Source organism: Buteo buteo, chromosome 2 (assembly GCF_964188355.1).
Source record: "Buteo buteo chromosome 2, bButBut1.hap1.1, whole genome shotgun sequence".
Lineage (NCBI taxonomy): Eukaryota > Metazoa > Chordata > Aves > Accipitriformes > Accipitridae > Buteo > Buteo buteo.
The window spans coordinates 28,982,554-28,995,373 of record NC_134172.1 but is presented as its reverse complement, the minus strand read 5'-3'; the positions used below and the strand labels follow the sequence as shown (position 1 = coordinate 28,995,373).

Genomic DNA, 12,820 nt, shown 5'->3' with positions numbered 1-12,820 from the left:
CAGATCACTCCCAGTGAGTGTACTAGATGTTAAAAAGCACTGATTTACCTGATTTCCTCCCATTTTTTGTTTTATTGATATTACAGACTAAGCAGTGACTAAAATTTTGCTTCAAATGGATGAATTCAGCTTAGTGACTAAATAGAAGGCATTACTTTGCCTTTTCATTCGGCTGTCAGTGTTAGAAAATCATGGTCACGTACTTAGTAATCACTAGAAGGAGGTCTGAACCCACCTGCTGTAATGGTAGTTTTTTTCACATGTTATTTAGCAAAAGTTTCCTATGTAATTATCTCAATTTTTTCTTGTAGCATCTGAGCCCAGACAGAATTTTAAGTTATAAGATTTTGACTCCTTTTGCAGCCTAGTCCTCCACAGACCAGATATACTGAGCCACTGCCATCTGCTCAGGATCACACTGTGACCACCCCTGCTCACAGAGAATCGAGATTTCCCCCACTTTATGACATATCTGAAATGAGACCTCAGAGTCCAGTTGTCAATTCTTTGTTCAATGTAACTGCTACAGAAGATCACCACCTAACTGTGTTGCAAACACAGGTAGCAACAACCCAAAAAGGTAAGTAATAAATACCGTTGTCAGGTACTGGGTAGCAAGTCTGCACCAAAAAAAACAAGAAGCAAACCCCACTCCCTCCCTAATATAGTTACTAGATTTTTATCACCTTTTGTTTTTCTGGGTGCTCTGTCTACAGACATCACACACAGTGAGAGCCAGATTTTCAAACCCAGAAGACAAACAACTCTTGCATACCAATTGTGTGCTTAGGTATTTAAATAGCAGCTTGGTTCTTACATCTGGATTTAGGCAGTCTCATTTCAAACTGATCCTGTATTTGTTTAGGCCTGTTCGGGTAACTCATTAATAGAAATGGAGTTTGGCTACAAATTTGAGAGAGGCATATATATTCCCAGGCACTACAAGAAAGAAAACAAAGGGTTGCTCTTTTTACTGAAGGAGGCACTTCTAGGGTAACGTAACTTATCCCCAGAATCCAGGCTAACTTTTACTGATATACTTTCAGATCCAAGGTGCTTGGAACCTATGAAACCAGGGGATTGTCGGGACTATGTGGTGAAATGGTATTATGACAAGAATGGCAATTCTTGTGGCCAGTTCTGGTATGGAGGTTGCAATGGTACCAACAATAGATTTGAAACAGAAAAAGAATGTCGAGAAACCTGCAGTGATTGATGAATAAGTAAGTTGTCTCCATCAGATCCTCCTTCAATCACCTCTTTTCCAAGCTAAAAAGATTTAGTCTATTTAAATGTGTCCCATACTATCCATACATATTGTATCATCTTTTATACCTTTGATCAACCTTGATATGTTTGTCTGAACTTTTTTGAGATGGTGGGACCAGAAGTGCATTTCGTAGTCATGGATTTATACAGTGACACAGTGAGGTTTTCTGCTTTGCTCTCTAGTCCTTATCTTACAGCCTCTAACATTGTATTTGATTTTTTGACCATTACTGAGATTGGAGGTGATATTCTCATAGGTCATAATTCCAAGACTTCATCTACAGGATGAGCTGAGAACCCATCATATTATATGTGAATTAATGATCATTTTTCCCCTTGTGTATTATTTCACATTTATCAAAACTCAGTTTTCCTCTTCCACTCACAGCTCACACAGTCAATGTCACAATGTCCTTCTGCAATTTCTTGCAGTCACCTTCTTTATTACTGCAAAGTAACACAGTATTGTCACCAATTTTGTCAGCTCACTTTTTACTCCCTTCTCTAGATCACATACAACTATGTTAAGTAGGACAGATCTCCAGTGACTTCTCTCCAGCATACATCCTCCAGTGACTTCTCTCCACTGACCATTTATCCCCTTTCCTTTGTTCTATTCTTTTCACCACTTACAAATTAGAAGACTGTCCCTCTCAAACCAGTATAACTTTCCTTTGGGGAGGGACCTTATGTTTTGGAAATCCAAGCATACTATACTACCTGCCTTAGGTCCACATGCTTAGTGACTGAGGCATGGAATTCAGAGGTTGCTTATCAGGAGTGCGTAACTTCTTTTACAAAAGCCATATAGCTCATCCCCAATGAATTGTACTCTATTTCATCTTTCAGTACAGGAAAATTCTATTGAACTTCAGCAGGTGTTCTTCTAAACATTTCAGGAAAATTAAACAATTCCTTATTTCTTCTAGAAATGACTGCTGTTTGGAGTTTTTAAAGCTGGAAGTTCATGTGTATTGAGGAAGAACTGACTGAGAAGAATCCAAAGCGATGTGTTAACCTGAATATATTACTACCACTCTCTACCGCTTTCCCCAATATTGTATTCACAGTAACTAGATTCCTGTATGACGTATGTTATCTGCAACACCATAGCAATAACTTATGATCACACATACACACACATGGGAACACACCTTTTCCCTCCACATTTATATTAACTTGTTACTACTACATGTGGCAATGATGAGATTCTATTTTTGGGATTAAAAAGTCAAAAGTGTTTACACTTAGCATTTAATGACAGAGGTCTCAGTTTCATGGAAGAATAAAATATGCTCTAGTTTAAAACAGAGTAAGGGGTTCCTGAAATTAGCACTCTTAATACAGCATTTAGAGACATAAATTAAGATTTCCATTAATTAGAGTACCTCTTTGGAATGTAAATACCACAGCTATAGGTAATTAGAGGGGCTTTTCCCCCCATTAAAGCACATTTGGATTAACATCAATATAATCTTTTCAATTATAAAGGTAGGACTTTCATTTAGAATTACATTAAAAACAGGATTCTTTGTGTCCTTTAGGCTAGTCAATACATTTCAATTTCTCAGGGCCTCTGTGTTAGGAAAAAAAAAAAAAGGTTATTTCGCTCTAATATATGCTATTAAATTAAAAAAGAGAAAAGCACTGAAAGATGTATATAAATGTTTACTTATATGATTTCTACTTTTAGCCATAATCCTACATGAACATATCATTAAAACTGAAAATTATGAGCATGTGATTAAAATGGAAAGCAATACCTGAAAGAGTCATGGATTGTTATTTTTTGCAAACAAAAGACTAGTATCTACGCAGGCAGTATGGACAATTCTTGATATGTTTAAACAATTACTTGCACAATTTTCCCCCCCCATGTAACCAAATGATAGCATGTACCATGCAAAATGAACTTGTTTGCAGCAGATAGGATGCAAACTTAATTCTATGGATAGATGTGCTTGAAGTACAGTTTAAAAGTTCCTTTTTTTTTCCCCAAAAAAAGTCTGGCCTCATTAGTGAGTTTCAAAGTAGAAAAGAAAGAACTGACAGCAGCCCCCAAAAAAACCTCCTGCTCTTATTATACTCAGAACTAATCTGATGATCACTCAAAAAAAAACCTGAGGGCACAATTAATTTGTGTGACATACAACAGCAAAACTCAAGGACATTACCTTGTACTATGTGTCCTGTGATACCCTGAAAATGAAGGGACTCAATGTTGTAAAACAAAAGTCAAGCTGATGAAATCAAGAACTAGTTTCCTTTCACAGAAAAAAAAAACAGAAAGTAAAATTTGACACAACTTTTAATAAGTCTGTTAGGGTTTTTTGCATCAGAAAAATAAATGCTTCAAATGATACAACAAATGATATAGATGGACTCGTGATAAATAAAATCAGCTACATATAAAGCTGGACATAAGCAGCAAATAAGATAAAAGGTTAAATAAAAGGTTTCAAGTAAACAAATTGCCTACTAGTGGTGCAAAAAGATCATGGAAAGAACCAAACTACTGTTCAGTAGTAAAGTCAACGCCATCATACCAAGAATATCAATGTGCTGGAGACTTTTAATTGTGAACGGATGTCCAGAACAAGAGAGGAATAAACACAAATTTTAGGGAAAAAGAAGAGCAAGAAGGATAGACATAATGATGCTTTCAAATTGGCTGGAAACAGTAGATTCAAAACTTAAAACATACTAAAATATATTAACATACTGTCAAACTTGAAAGATGTATTGAGAGACTTTTTTTCTAGGCTAGGTCTCGGATCCAGTATTCAGAATTGATTTCTGTTAGATGACAAAGTCAATGTAAGAAATATTTAAAGAAAGAGGCAGTGCAAATATTTTTAAGAAAAAGATTAGCACAAAATATGACTCTCAAAAGACGAAAAAAACCATCTGGAAAAAAAAAAAAAAAAAGCACCAGCATCCTCCCCCATCCCAAAAGGACCCTCACCCCACAGCAGCCTGGAGTCAGTAACACTGTGACATCATACACTGATATGGGCAAGCAAGTTACTTAATTTGGAGATTTAGATAGATAGATATAGATAACTAGAGAGATAGATAAGTAGATAGATACAGGGATAGAGATACATCCAGATGAAGACACAGAGAAAAGATCTTTTCATCCAGAAAAGATGAAAAATTTGCACAGTTAAACTCTACAGTAGATTACCTTGTGAATAGCTGTAAAAAAACCTCTAAGTGTAACAGGTTACAAGATCCACTTCATTTCACACCTACCAGGAATATTTTAGGTTTAGCTGCACCTGGAAACCCACAGCAGCAAAGCCCACTGGAATTGCAAAGAAGTCTAGGAATTTGCAGGATCTTTCAAGTCTGTTCTAATCTTCTGTGCCGAGCAGTTTCTTCAGGGATGGGATTAGCTGTTGTGTTCGGCTCCAGATCTCCAAAGAGATACATCTTGTCTAAGGAATACTGGGGATAATGAATTTGGGAATAAATGTGAAGATGTAAGTTACAGGTTTGCAATAATACCTTTTACAATGTTTAGTGGAAACCTTTCTGGTAAAGTTGACAAGCTTTAATAAATACAAATAGTGACATCATTTGCTACATAACAATGCTAAATAAAAGAAGCAGTTATTCTTTAACATGCATACAAGGAATCTTCTTAATTCAGTTAAACCAGTGTGATCCAGAAGTTCACTGCTTTCTTTTCCACTTTCATGTAGAGTTGACTAAATCTTTTGTAGCAAAGAAGCAGAAGTGAAGGCTATAAATGTTTTCGAAAAGTTGTATGCTGTTCAAATCAGATTATCCTGAAATAAGCATCCTTTTCTATTCAGGTCTTTCTGTGAATCTCTGGATGTATGCTCTGATATTTAGTAAACCATGAAAAAGCACGTAAATCCCTGCTGAAAGGACAACTCTTCTCTAAATCTGTATCAGCACTGACTGGCAGCATTGGCTCCTGTGTCTCCTCACCCAGCTCTGCATCCTCAAGGGTGTCATGGGTCAGTAAACCAGGAGAGGGCACCTCTTGCCAAATATCCACTACTTTATTCTCGAGTTGTATAAAATCATAAAAGATCGTTACTAACTGAAAGCATTACAATTTCCACTGGCAAACAAACCAACCAACCCTTTGTTTACATCACAGGTGAATTTTAAAAGCAAGAGTAGTTTAATCATGAAATCCTTACATCTTCTGCTAGACCAGGCCAAATACTATACACCATAAAAGCTAAAAATGGTTGAGAAAAACACAGGCTTTTCTTTTTGATCATTATAAGGTGAATCCTTTTTCTGACATCCTTGCTTCTAACAATTCAGAAAAAGACTCAGAAAATTAACAAGAAAATAATACCCCATCTGCTCATCATAGAACAGCAGCATCTTTCACTTTGAGAAACTCTACCAGTCACTTGCTAACAACTATCAAACTGAATTTATCTTTTGCTTTAACCCAGTTCAGTCACTGCTTGTCCCTAGGGCCCGTTCAGGCTGTTTTAATAACACTGTCTGTTCATTGACTGTCCTGCTGTCTGCACTCTTCCATTTCTTCTACATCTTCAAATTTCCTCTCTGTTACCCTAAATTGACTGAAAATATGCAACATTTCCTGCACTGCAGTTTCAAACATCCTTGGAAAACTGATTACCATGTTTCCTCATTTGGAATTTGCTGTCAAAGATACTCCTTGGGGGAAAAAACAAATTTTAAAAAAGACTTTACTGATAGCATGGCTGAGACAAGCATCCACTTTTTTTACAGAAAAATTTTATGGACAGTAGAGATTTATTGCAGCATTCCTGCACTTTTCTTGCTTAGCTGCTTTCTTAGCTCTTTTGGTGTCATCGGCACACACAGCACACCTTTCTCGAAGGTTGTAAAGGCATCTAGTTCATAGCACATAGTTTAAAGCAAGTTCTCACAGGTAACTTCATGAATTTTTAAAAAAGATCTTTTATTAAAACAAAAACAAGTAAGTCCTCTTTCTCCACCCCTCAGTGAAAGGGCCAAAGTCTCCTTGGGCCGGTGTGTGGGCTGGGACACCCCAGCTCTACCTGCGAGTAGACCAACTGTTCTAAGGTCTCCTGACACATGAGGTACTGTATGTTCAGCAATGAGATCTTTGACATCCCCATTATCTACCGTTATTCCTCCTGCAGCTTCTTATCAATCGTCCTTTATAATCATTTCAGTCTGAGGAGACTTACTTTTTACCTTCCCAGTTGCAGAGTTCTTCCAGCTGCTGCTGAAGCTGAATCTGCAGCAGATCAAGGTTTTGAAATCATGCAGGCAAACGTAAGCAGACATCTCAGCTATTATACTTGGTAGCTAGACAAAGAAATATAAATTATATTTAGTTACTAGATTTTTACTTGAGATGGCCTTAAATATAAGTGTCTTTACTTCCAGGAGTATTATCACATCTTTTGGTAGGGACAGAATTGGGTCTAAGCTTCAGGGGTAAACAAAACCCAGATTTTGAGCCAAATTCTACTTAAGCTTGGCTTTTTTTTTTTCCCTAACTAGGAATATGTAGAAATTCAGCCAAATGGGTAAGGCTTTATAACATGATCCATAAAGACTTTCTATCATTATGTAAGACCTATTTTAGAGCCATTTCTAAGATGAAAGGAAGAGTACGTGAGCTCTCCTCCTTGTTTCAGAGTGTCTGCTTTCAGCAGCTGTAACATCCCTGCGTGCGGACAGGGAGGGAGAAAGCAGATTTTTGCATTTTATTGGCATGGCAAAAGGGACCTTGCCAACATCTGGCACGGTTGACCGTGAGACACAAAGAAAACCATTTCTTATTGTAAAACTAATGGTAGATAGGAGTTTTGACAAGAATAAATCTGGCAACCACAAGGCTCAACATGTGAGTAAATCCCCCAGAAGAGTTTTGGATTACCTTTAAAATTGTTGCAAACTCAGCTAATCCCAGGTGCTGCTGGAAGTGTTTGGGCTGGTGCTCCAATCTCAGCAGCTTAAAGCTTTCAGGACACTTAAAAAAACCTGCCAGAGCAGTAAATGAATGAGCAACAATTCAAAAAAGCCCGCAGGCCCAGGACGTGCCTGGGTACATCCCCTTCAGTAGCAGGGCTGGGGAAGAGGGGCTGCAGGGGAGAGACGGTCAGCATGTGGAAAGCACCGATTTCAGAGAAGGATTTCAGGGGGTTTGTGGTCCGGTTGCTGCATACTGGCCCAGGGGTGCCCCAGGCTCGCTGAGCACACAGGCACGGGGGTGGAGAGCAGGGTGGGAGATGGAGGCTGGGGACAGTTGGTAGCAATTTTTCCATGGAAAGCAAATAGCTAGTAATTTTTCTGAATTACCATCATGACATAATTGGCAATTTCAGCTACTTCTTACTTCATTCAGGGCAACTCCCTAGTGCATCAGGTTTTCACAAAGCATAGCTTCTGTCAGTTTTAACTACATTGTAAATTAACAGGTAAAATATATTTCTGCTGACCAGAAAGGCTGTATTTTCCAATTAATTCAAGCATAATGAGATTCATCTATAAAATCTGGGTTTGAAAATTAGTATTTTCATTGCAATGACCCTCAGAGAACTACAACTGGGACTCCATCAGGCTGCACTCCACAGAACCGTGCAGGTCATAAGTTACTTGAGGCACAGGCTGCCAAAATACACAAGTCACTGTAATAAGCAGAAAGTGTACTGACGAAGGCGGTGCTGGAGGTGGAACTGCGCTCTGCCTGAAGTGAATATCATGTTTGCAAATAGAAATCTTCAATTTTTGTTCTGAATGAACTGTACAATATAGTCAACCAAAAGTCACAGTGCTTGCTGGGTATTCTAGAGCATACAGGCAAACTGGGGTGAGTGAAAACCATTCTTTGAGCAGGATCCTTGAGAATTTAGTAGTCACGTCAGGCTTTTTTGAGATTTTTTGACACGCTTAGTGATGCGTTGGATTTGTTTACAATTCATAAGCTGGTTGAAACTTTCCTTTTCAAGAGCAGAAAATCACCCAACAAAAGTTCCCTTAAGTAAGTTCATGTCCACATCAATAATTTAGGTTAACATGCAGTAAGGATGTGGTACTGGTCCTCAAGTCAAGCATTACAGAACTTGTCAGGTCAGCGAGAAGAAATCCCAGCATCCTAAATGATGCAGCTGCAGTACTGGGCCCCAACGACCACAGCTTTATCCTACAGTGCCACCAGGAGGAAAACAACAAAATGCCTCTATAAAACAAACAGAAAGACACCAACAGGTTTTTACAAATCATGGTGAAGTAACAGCTGCCAAAACTCAGCTCAGCAGCAGTAGCTGCTTGAGGACTTTTTAAGTCAACTCTTAATTCATCTCACAAAATTACATTTTCTACAGGCCACCATAGCTACGTCATGCTCCTCAGTCTCTCTGACGAATTTGTAAATTGGCTTACGACTGGTGTTTAAACTGGACATTGTGTAAACAGGATATTCAGCAAAGCAGACACTGAGCATTGCAGGGACAAGTCTTACAAAGTATTTACACTGAAGCAGGAACACAGCTATGAAAAGGGCCCTTATGCACTATGCTATAGTATAAAAGCCAAGGAGCAACACACTCCATAATGACATCGGGAATCCCCTTACAGCACCCCACTTCATCTATAACCATTGCAATACTGCTGAATCTAGCAAATTTACATCTAGCAATAAATGTCAAGCCTAGGAGCGCTTTCTGGAAACCCAGGCACCCAGAGAAGTCAGGGCTCAGTGCAATAGCAGCGGTAGTAAATGAGAGTCCCTGGCCCCCAGCTATATCTGCAGTACAAAGCCAGGCGGAGAACGCGTCATGCTGGAAATGAAGCTATGACACAGAAGCAGCCTTTACTCTGAGCTACGTTACTCAGCCCAGTGATCTGAGGTTAAGGGCTGTAGAGCTCACGAGCTGGTGTGCCGGGAGGTGCAGGAGGTCTGAGACAGAGTAAAGATCTTGGTCTCTGCTTTCGGATTGTGCCACGATGTGGCCAGCATGACCCCTCCTGGACACAACCTGGGATACAAGCTGAACTGCCTTCCTCCAGTCAGCTCAAACTAGCAGTGCCCCAACAGACCCGTTCTCTGTAAAGCTTTCTCACATTACAGCCCTGAGAACAAGGCTTCATTCTGGGAACATAATTTCCTTTTTTTTTTAATTTGTATACTCCGCACAGGGAAATATTTTTACTTTTATGTATCTTACACTGTTTTCTGTAGCATCCCATTCTGTAACAAGAGCCTGTTCTACCTTTCAGAAGAGCAGAGTCTATTAATCAAACAGCCACAATGGAAGAGGGCAGCATTAACATCGGATCTGGAAGGTATTTGTAATATAAAACTCATTCCACCCATCGCAGCAGGATCATTCTCACTCTCAGGTGTATGTTGACCTTTCACATTCAGAACATGCTAGTAGCACACCTTGGTCTCCATCTCCATCTGTTCTCAGGCGCACTGCTTGCCAGCCGGTTATCATAGAGTGGCAAGCACTTCTTTGGACCTCCTGTGGGTCTTGGCAGTGCAGGCCCCCCTTTATTACTTCGATGTGGGAAAAACCATTTCAGATCCTGTTCTCACATTGCCTATTATCATTTTTTATGGTGTTTTTAATAGCAGCTGCGTGTTGGCTATCAGAGATTAGAAGCTTTTGTAACAGAGAAAGGAACTGTGCCAATACCCGAGTTAACCTTCTAGCTCTGCATACCAAGGAAATGTGATCTCCGCGTTCAGCAAGCAATAGGCACAATTATTGCACAGGATCAGAGAGAGAAGGGAACCTTTACACCCATAAAACCCAGTGTGCATTAACCAGGATACACTGGAAGGAGGGCAAACTCAACCTACAATTAGTCACTTACACGATGCTGAAGAACAGCCCCTTCCCCACATGATGGAAATAGTACACATTAGCATTGAGACGAAACAGAATAGTCTGACCACCCTTCTATAAAATGGGACATAAAAGAGATGTTTTGTGTAGTACTGTTCAGAACAATAACCAGAACTTCCACAATACCGCTGTTCCTCTGGAAGGAAAGGGAGAAAGTGAAAATGCAGGAAGGATGAGATAGGCACAACACAGCCCTACCAGCGGTCAGGCAGGGGCTCTCTGGGCTGCAGAAGGGAGCTGACTGCAAAGCAGCAGCAGGGACCAATACAACCCGGAGGAGCTGAAGAGAAAACATGCATGTGCCAAAACATCTCCCTGCAAGATGGCAAAACATTTTAGGATTAGAGGATAATTCAAGTAGGAAAACACCATGGAAGTCATCTAGTCCATCCAGGATTCCCACTCAAAGGGGAGTCAGCTACGAGGTTGGACACGTTAGTCAAGCCTCTACACTCCTGCATGCAGGCAAATATCCTAGGAAAGTGAGCCTCATCCTCAAACCTGACCATCTTGAATAGCCCAAAGCTCCTGAGGGCAGTCAGATGGAAAAGTTCAGGCAGGTATTAAACAGAAAATGTGCTGCCTGGCAGCAAGAAGTACAAAGTGTTGCAGCTGTACAAGGAAAACCCATCATAAAGATGTTCCCTTGATGAGACGCTCCAGCTGAAACAAATGTTGGACTTCAACGATCCAGGCAGTAGCATAATACAAAATCGTAAAATCAAAAGGGTTTGTCCTCACTTCAGTCATGTCATAATCTCTCTACTACTACTACTGATTGATACCTTGGCATGGGACATCCACATTCCTCATACTAGCATTTTCTTTCCTTATACTCATCTTAGAGGCGCTACTTCTACAGTACACAATTAAATGTTTAGAAGTCAAAATACTAGGTGGTCCAGCTGAATGTATGTAATTAACCTTTGTTTAATTGCAAAAGCCATAGGACCAGCTAACATTTTTGGTTCATTTATATGCTGCAATAGCTTTCTCACTCTCTCCTTGGCCCAGACATCTAGCCCACAAATATATTTGGCTAATAGGACAGAGCAAATACGTCCTTTTTCCAACCATGCTTTCATTTTTTTCATGCTGTTAAACATTTGTTAGTTTCCTCATTTTACAGTGATATCAGGAGTAAAATTCCTAGATGCTACATGTAAGCATAAATTATGCTCCCTCCACTTCTTTAAAGCTCACGAGGACTGAGCATTCAGGGTGGCAGCTTGTTGCCAAACCTGCCGTTTTCGGTGGTACATGTTCGAACTACTGGTGCTGGTGAAGCACTCTTCTGTGCTGGGGAAAATTTCAGACCCTCAGGTGTGATTTGCATACAACTTATGATTAATCCCTGCAGAGTGCTCACCTGGGCTACAAATCTAGGAAGGATATGGGCTCCAGTTTACAGCCACATCCTCCGCTTAAGATGGAACAGCCAGAGAACAGACATTTAACAACATTGTCATACTCCCGAATTTAGTAGAACTCAGGATTTGGCCCTAAGTTAATGTTTGCCTTAAATGTCATGCTCTCCATCTCTAGGGGCAGACAGCACTTAACAGCACAACATTCGGGTGATTCCTAGCTAAGAATTCATGTGGGACAGTGAAAGGGAAGAAAAATGAAAATCAGTCCAAGGTTTTAAAGATGCAGAGTACTAATACACGTTAATTTCTAAGTCTTTTTCATTGGTTCTTAGACAGAGGAGGAAGAGTCAAGACCTTGACTACCTGAGACCATGCAGGATCCAGAGCTGCTGGGGAATGCTGAAAACTCAGGGTGGAACTGGGAAGCAGCAGGACGCTGATCCTGTTCTTCAGGTGACTGAAGTTACTGACTTCAGTAGTGGGTTAGGATTTTATCCTAGGAGGGGAAGGAAATCAGAAGAGGGCGAGGAGCTGCTGGAACCCAGGTTAGAAATTCAAAGCAGCAAACCAGCCTTTTTGACTTCAAGGTGCCACAAAGTGATGGGCTCACACGCACCACAGGTTAGTTTTGTACAACTGAAGAACGGTACTTGCAAACTTACGTACCTGCTGGAGTAAAGTTTTAGAGTTTAAATGAAAGGAAATAAGCAAGCTGCTCACATCAACTTTTTATTTAACAAACATTCCTGCAAAACTCCCATCTCTATTCAGATCTAAATTTGAAACTATTGCCACTCAGCTTTGCAAAAGACTGTTCATCTCTTTGTGCAAAAGTAAAAAATTAAGATAGTGACTGTAGCAACACTTAGTGGACAGTTGGAAAATCCACATTCCTTTTAGAAGAACATTGCTACAAAGAATTCCCTCTTCTTTAAGGAAAACATTTTTCATACTTCTTTAGCACAACTGGCTGCTAGAGTTTGGAGCCAGTCCACCTGTCCATCCTACCAAACTGAGAAGTATTTTAAGAATCAAGTGATAAAACATGGTTCCAACTCCTGCTTTGGTAGTGACTCATTTAGGCTGATTTTAAAACATGTTGTAAGTTAGTAACTTTACTGAAGGCAGCGTGCTATTTCACATGCAGACCTGAAGCAAGCCGCAGCCACTTGGGAATGTAAAAATGACAGCGATCCATCTGGTATCATGTACTCCTCAAAAAGCACTTTGCAGAGCAGAAGGTGAAACTATTGACAGGAAAAGGAAGGGAAATAAGACGGGGGGGGGCGGAATCTGTTTAAAAGACAAATC

At 39.9% G+C, this 12,820-nt stretch overlaps 1 protein-coding gene across 1 annotated transcript in view; it reads left to right on the top strand.

Moving 5' to 3' along the window:
* COL28A1 (collagen type XXVIII alpha 1 chain) overlaps positions 1 to 4,895 on the top strand; it is a 72,399-nt gene extending 67,504 nt beyond the window's left edge. Inside the window, exons 34-36 of the mRNA XM_075049761.1 lie at positions 364 to 580; positions 1,047 to 1,223; positions 2,199 to 4,895. Of these exons, the coding sequence (XP_074905862.1) occupies positions 364 to 580; positions 1,047 to 1,216 (387 nt within the window). The 3' untranslated portion in view covers positions 1,217 to 1,223; positions 2,199 to 4,895. The remainder of the gene's footprint in view (positions 1 to 363; positions 581 to 1,046; positions 1,224 to 2,198) is intronic.
* The last annotated feature ends 7,925 nt before the right edge of the window (positions 4,896 to 12,820 follow it).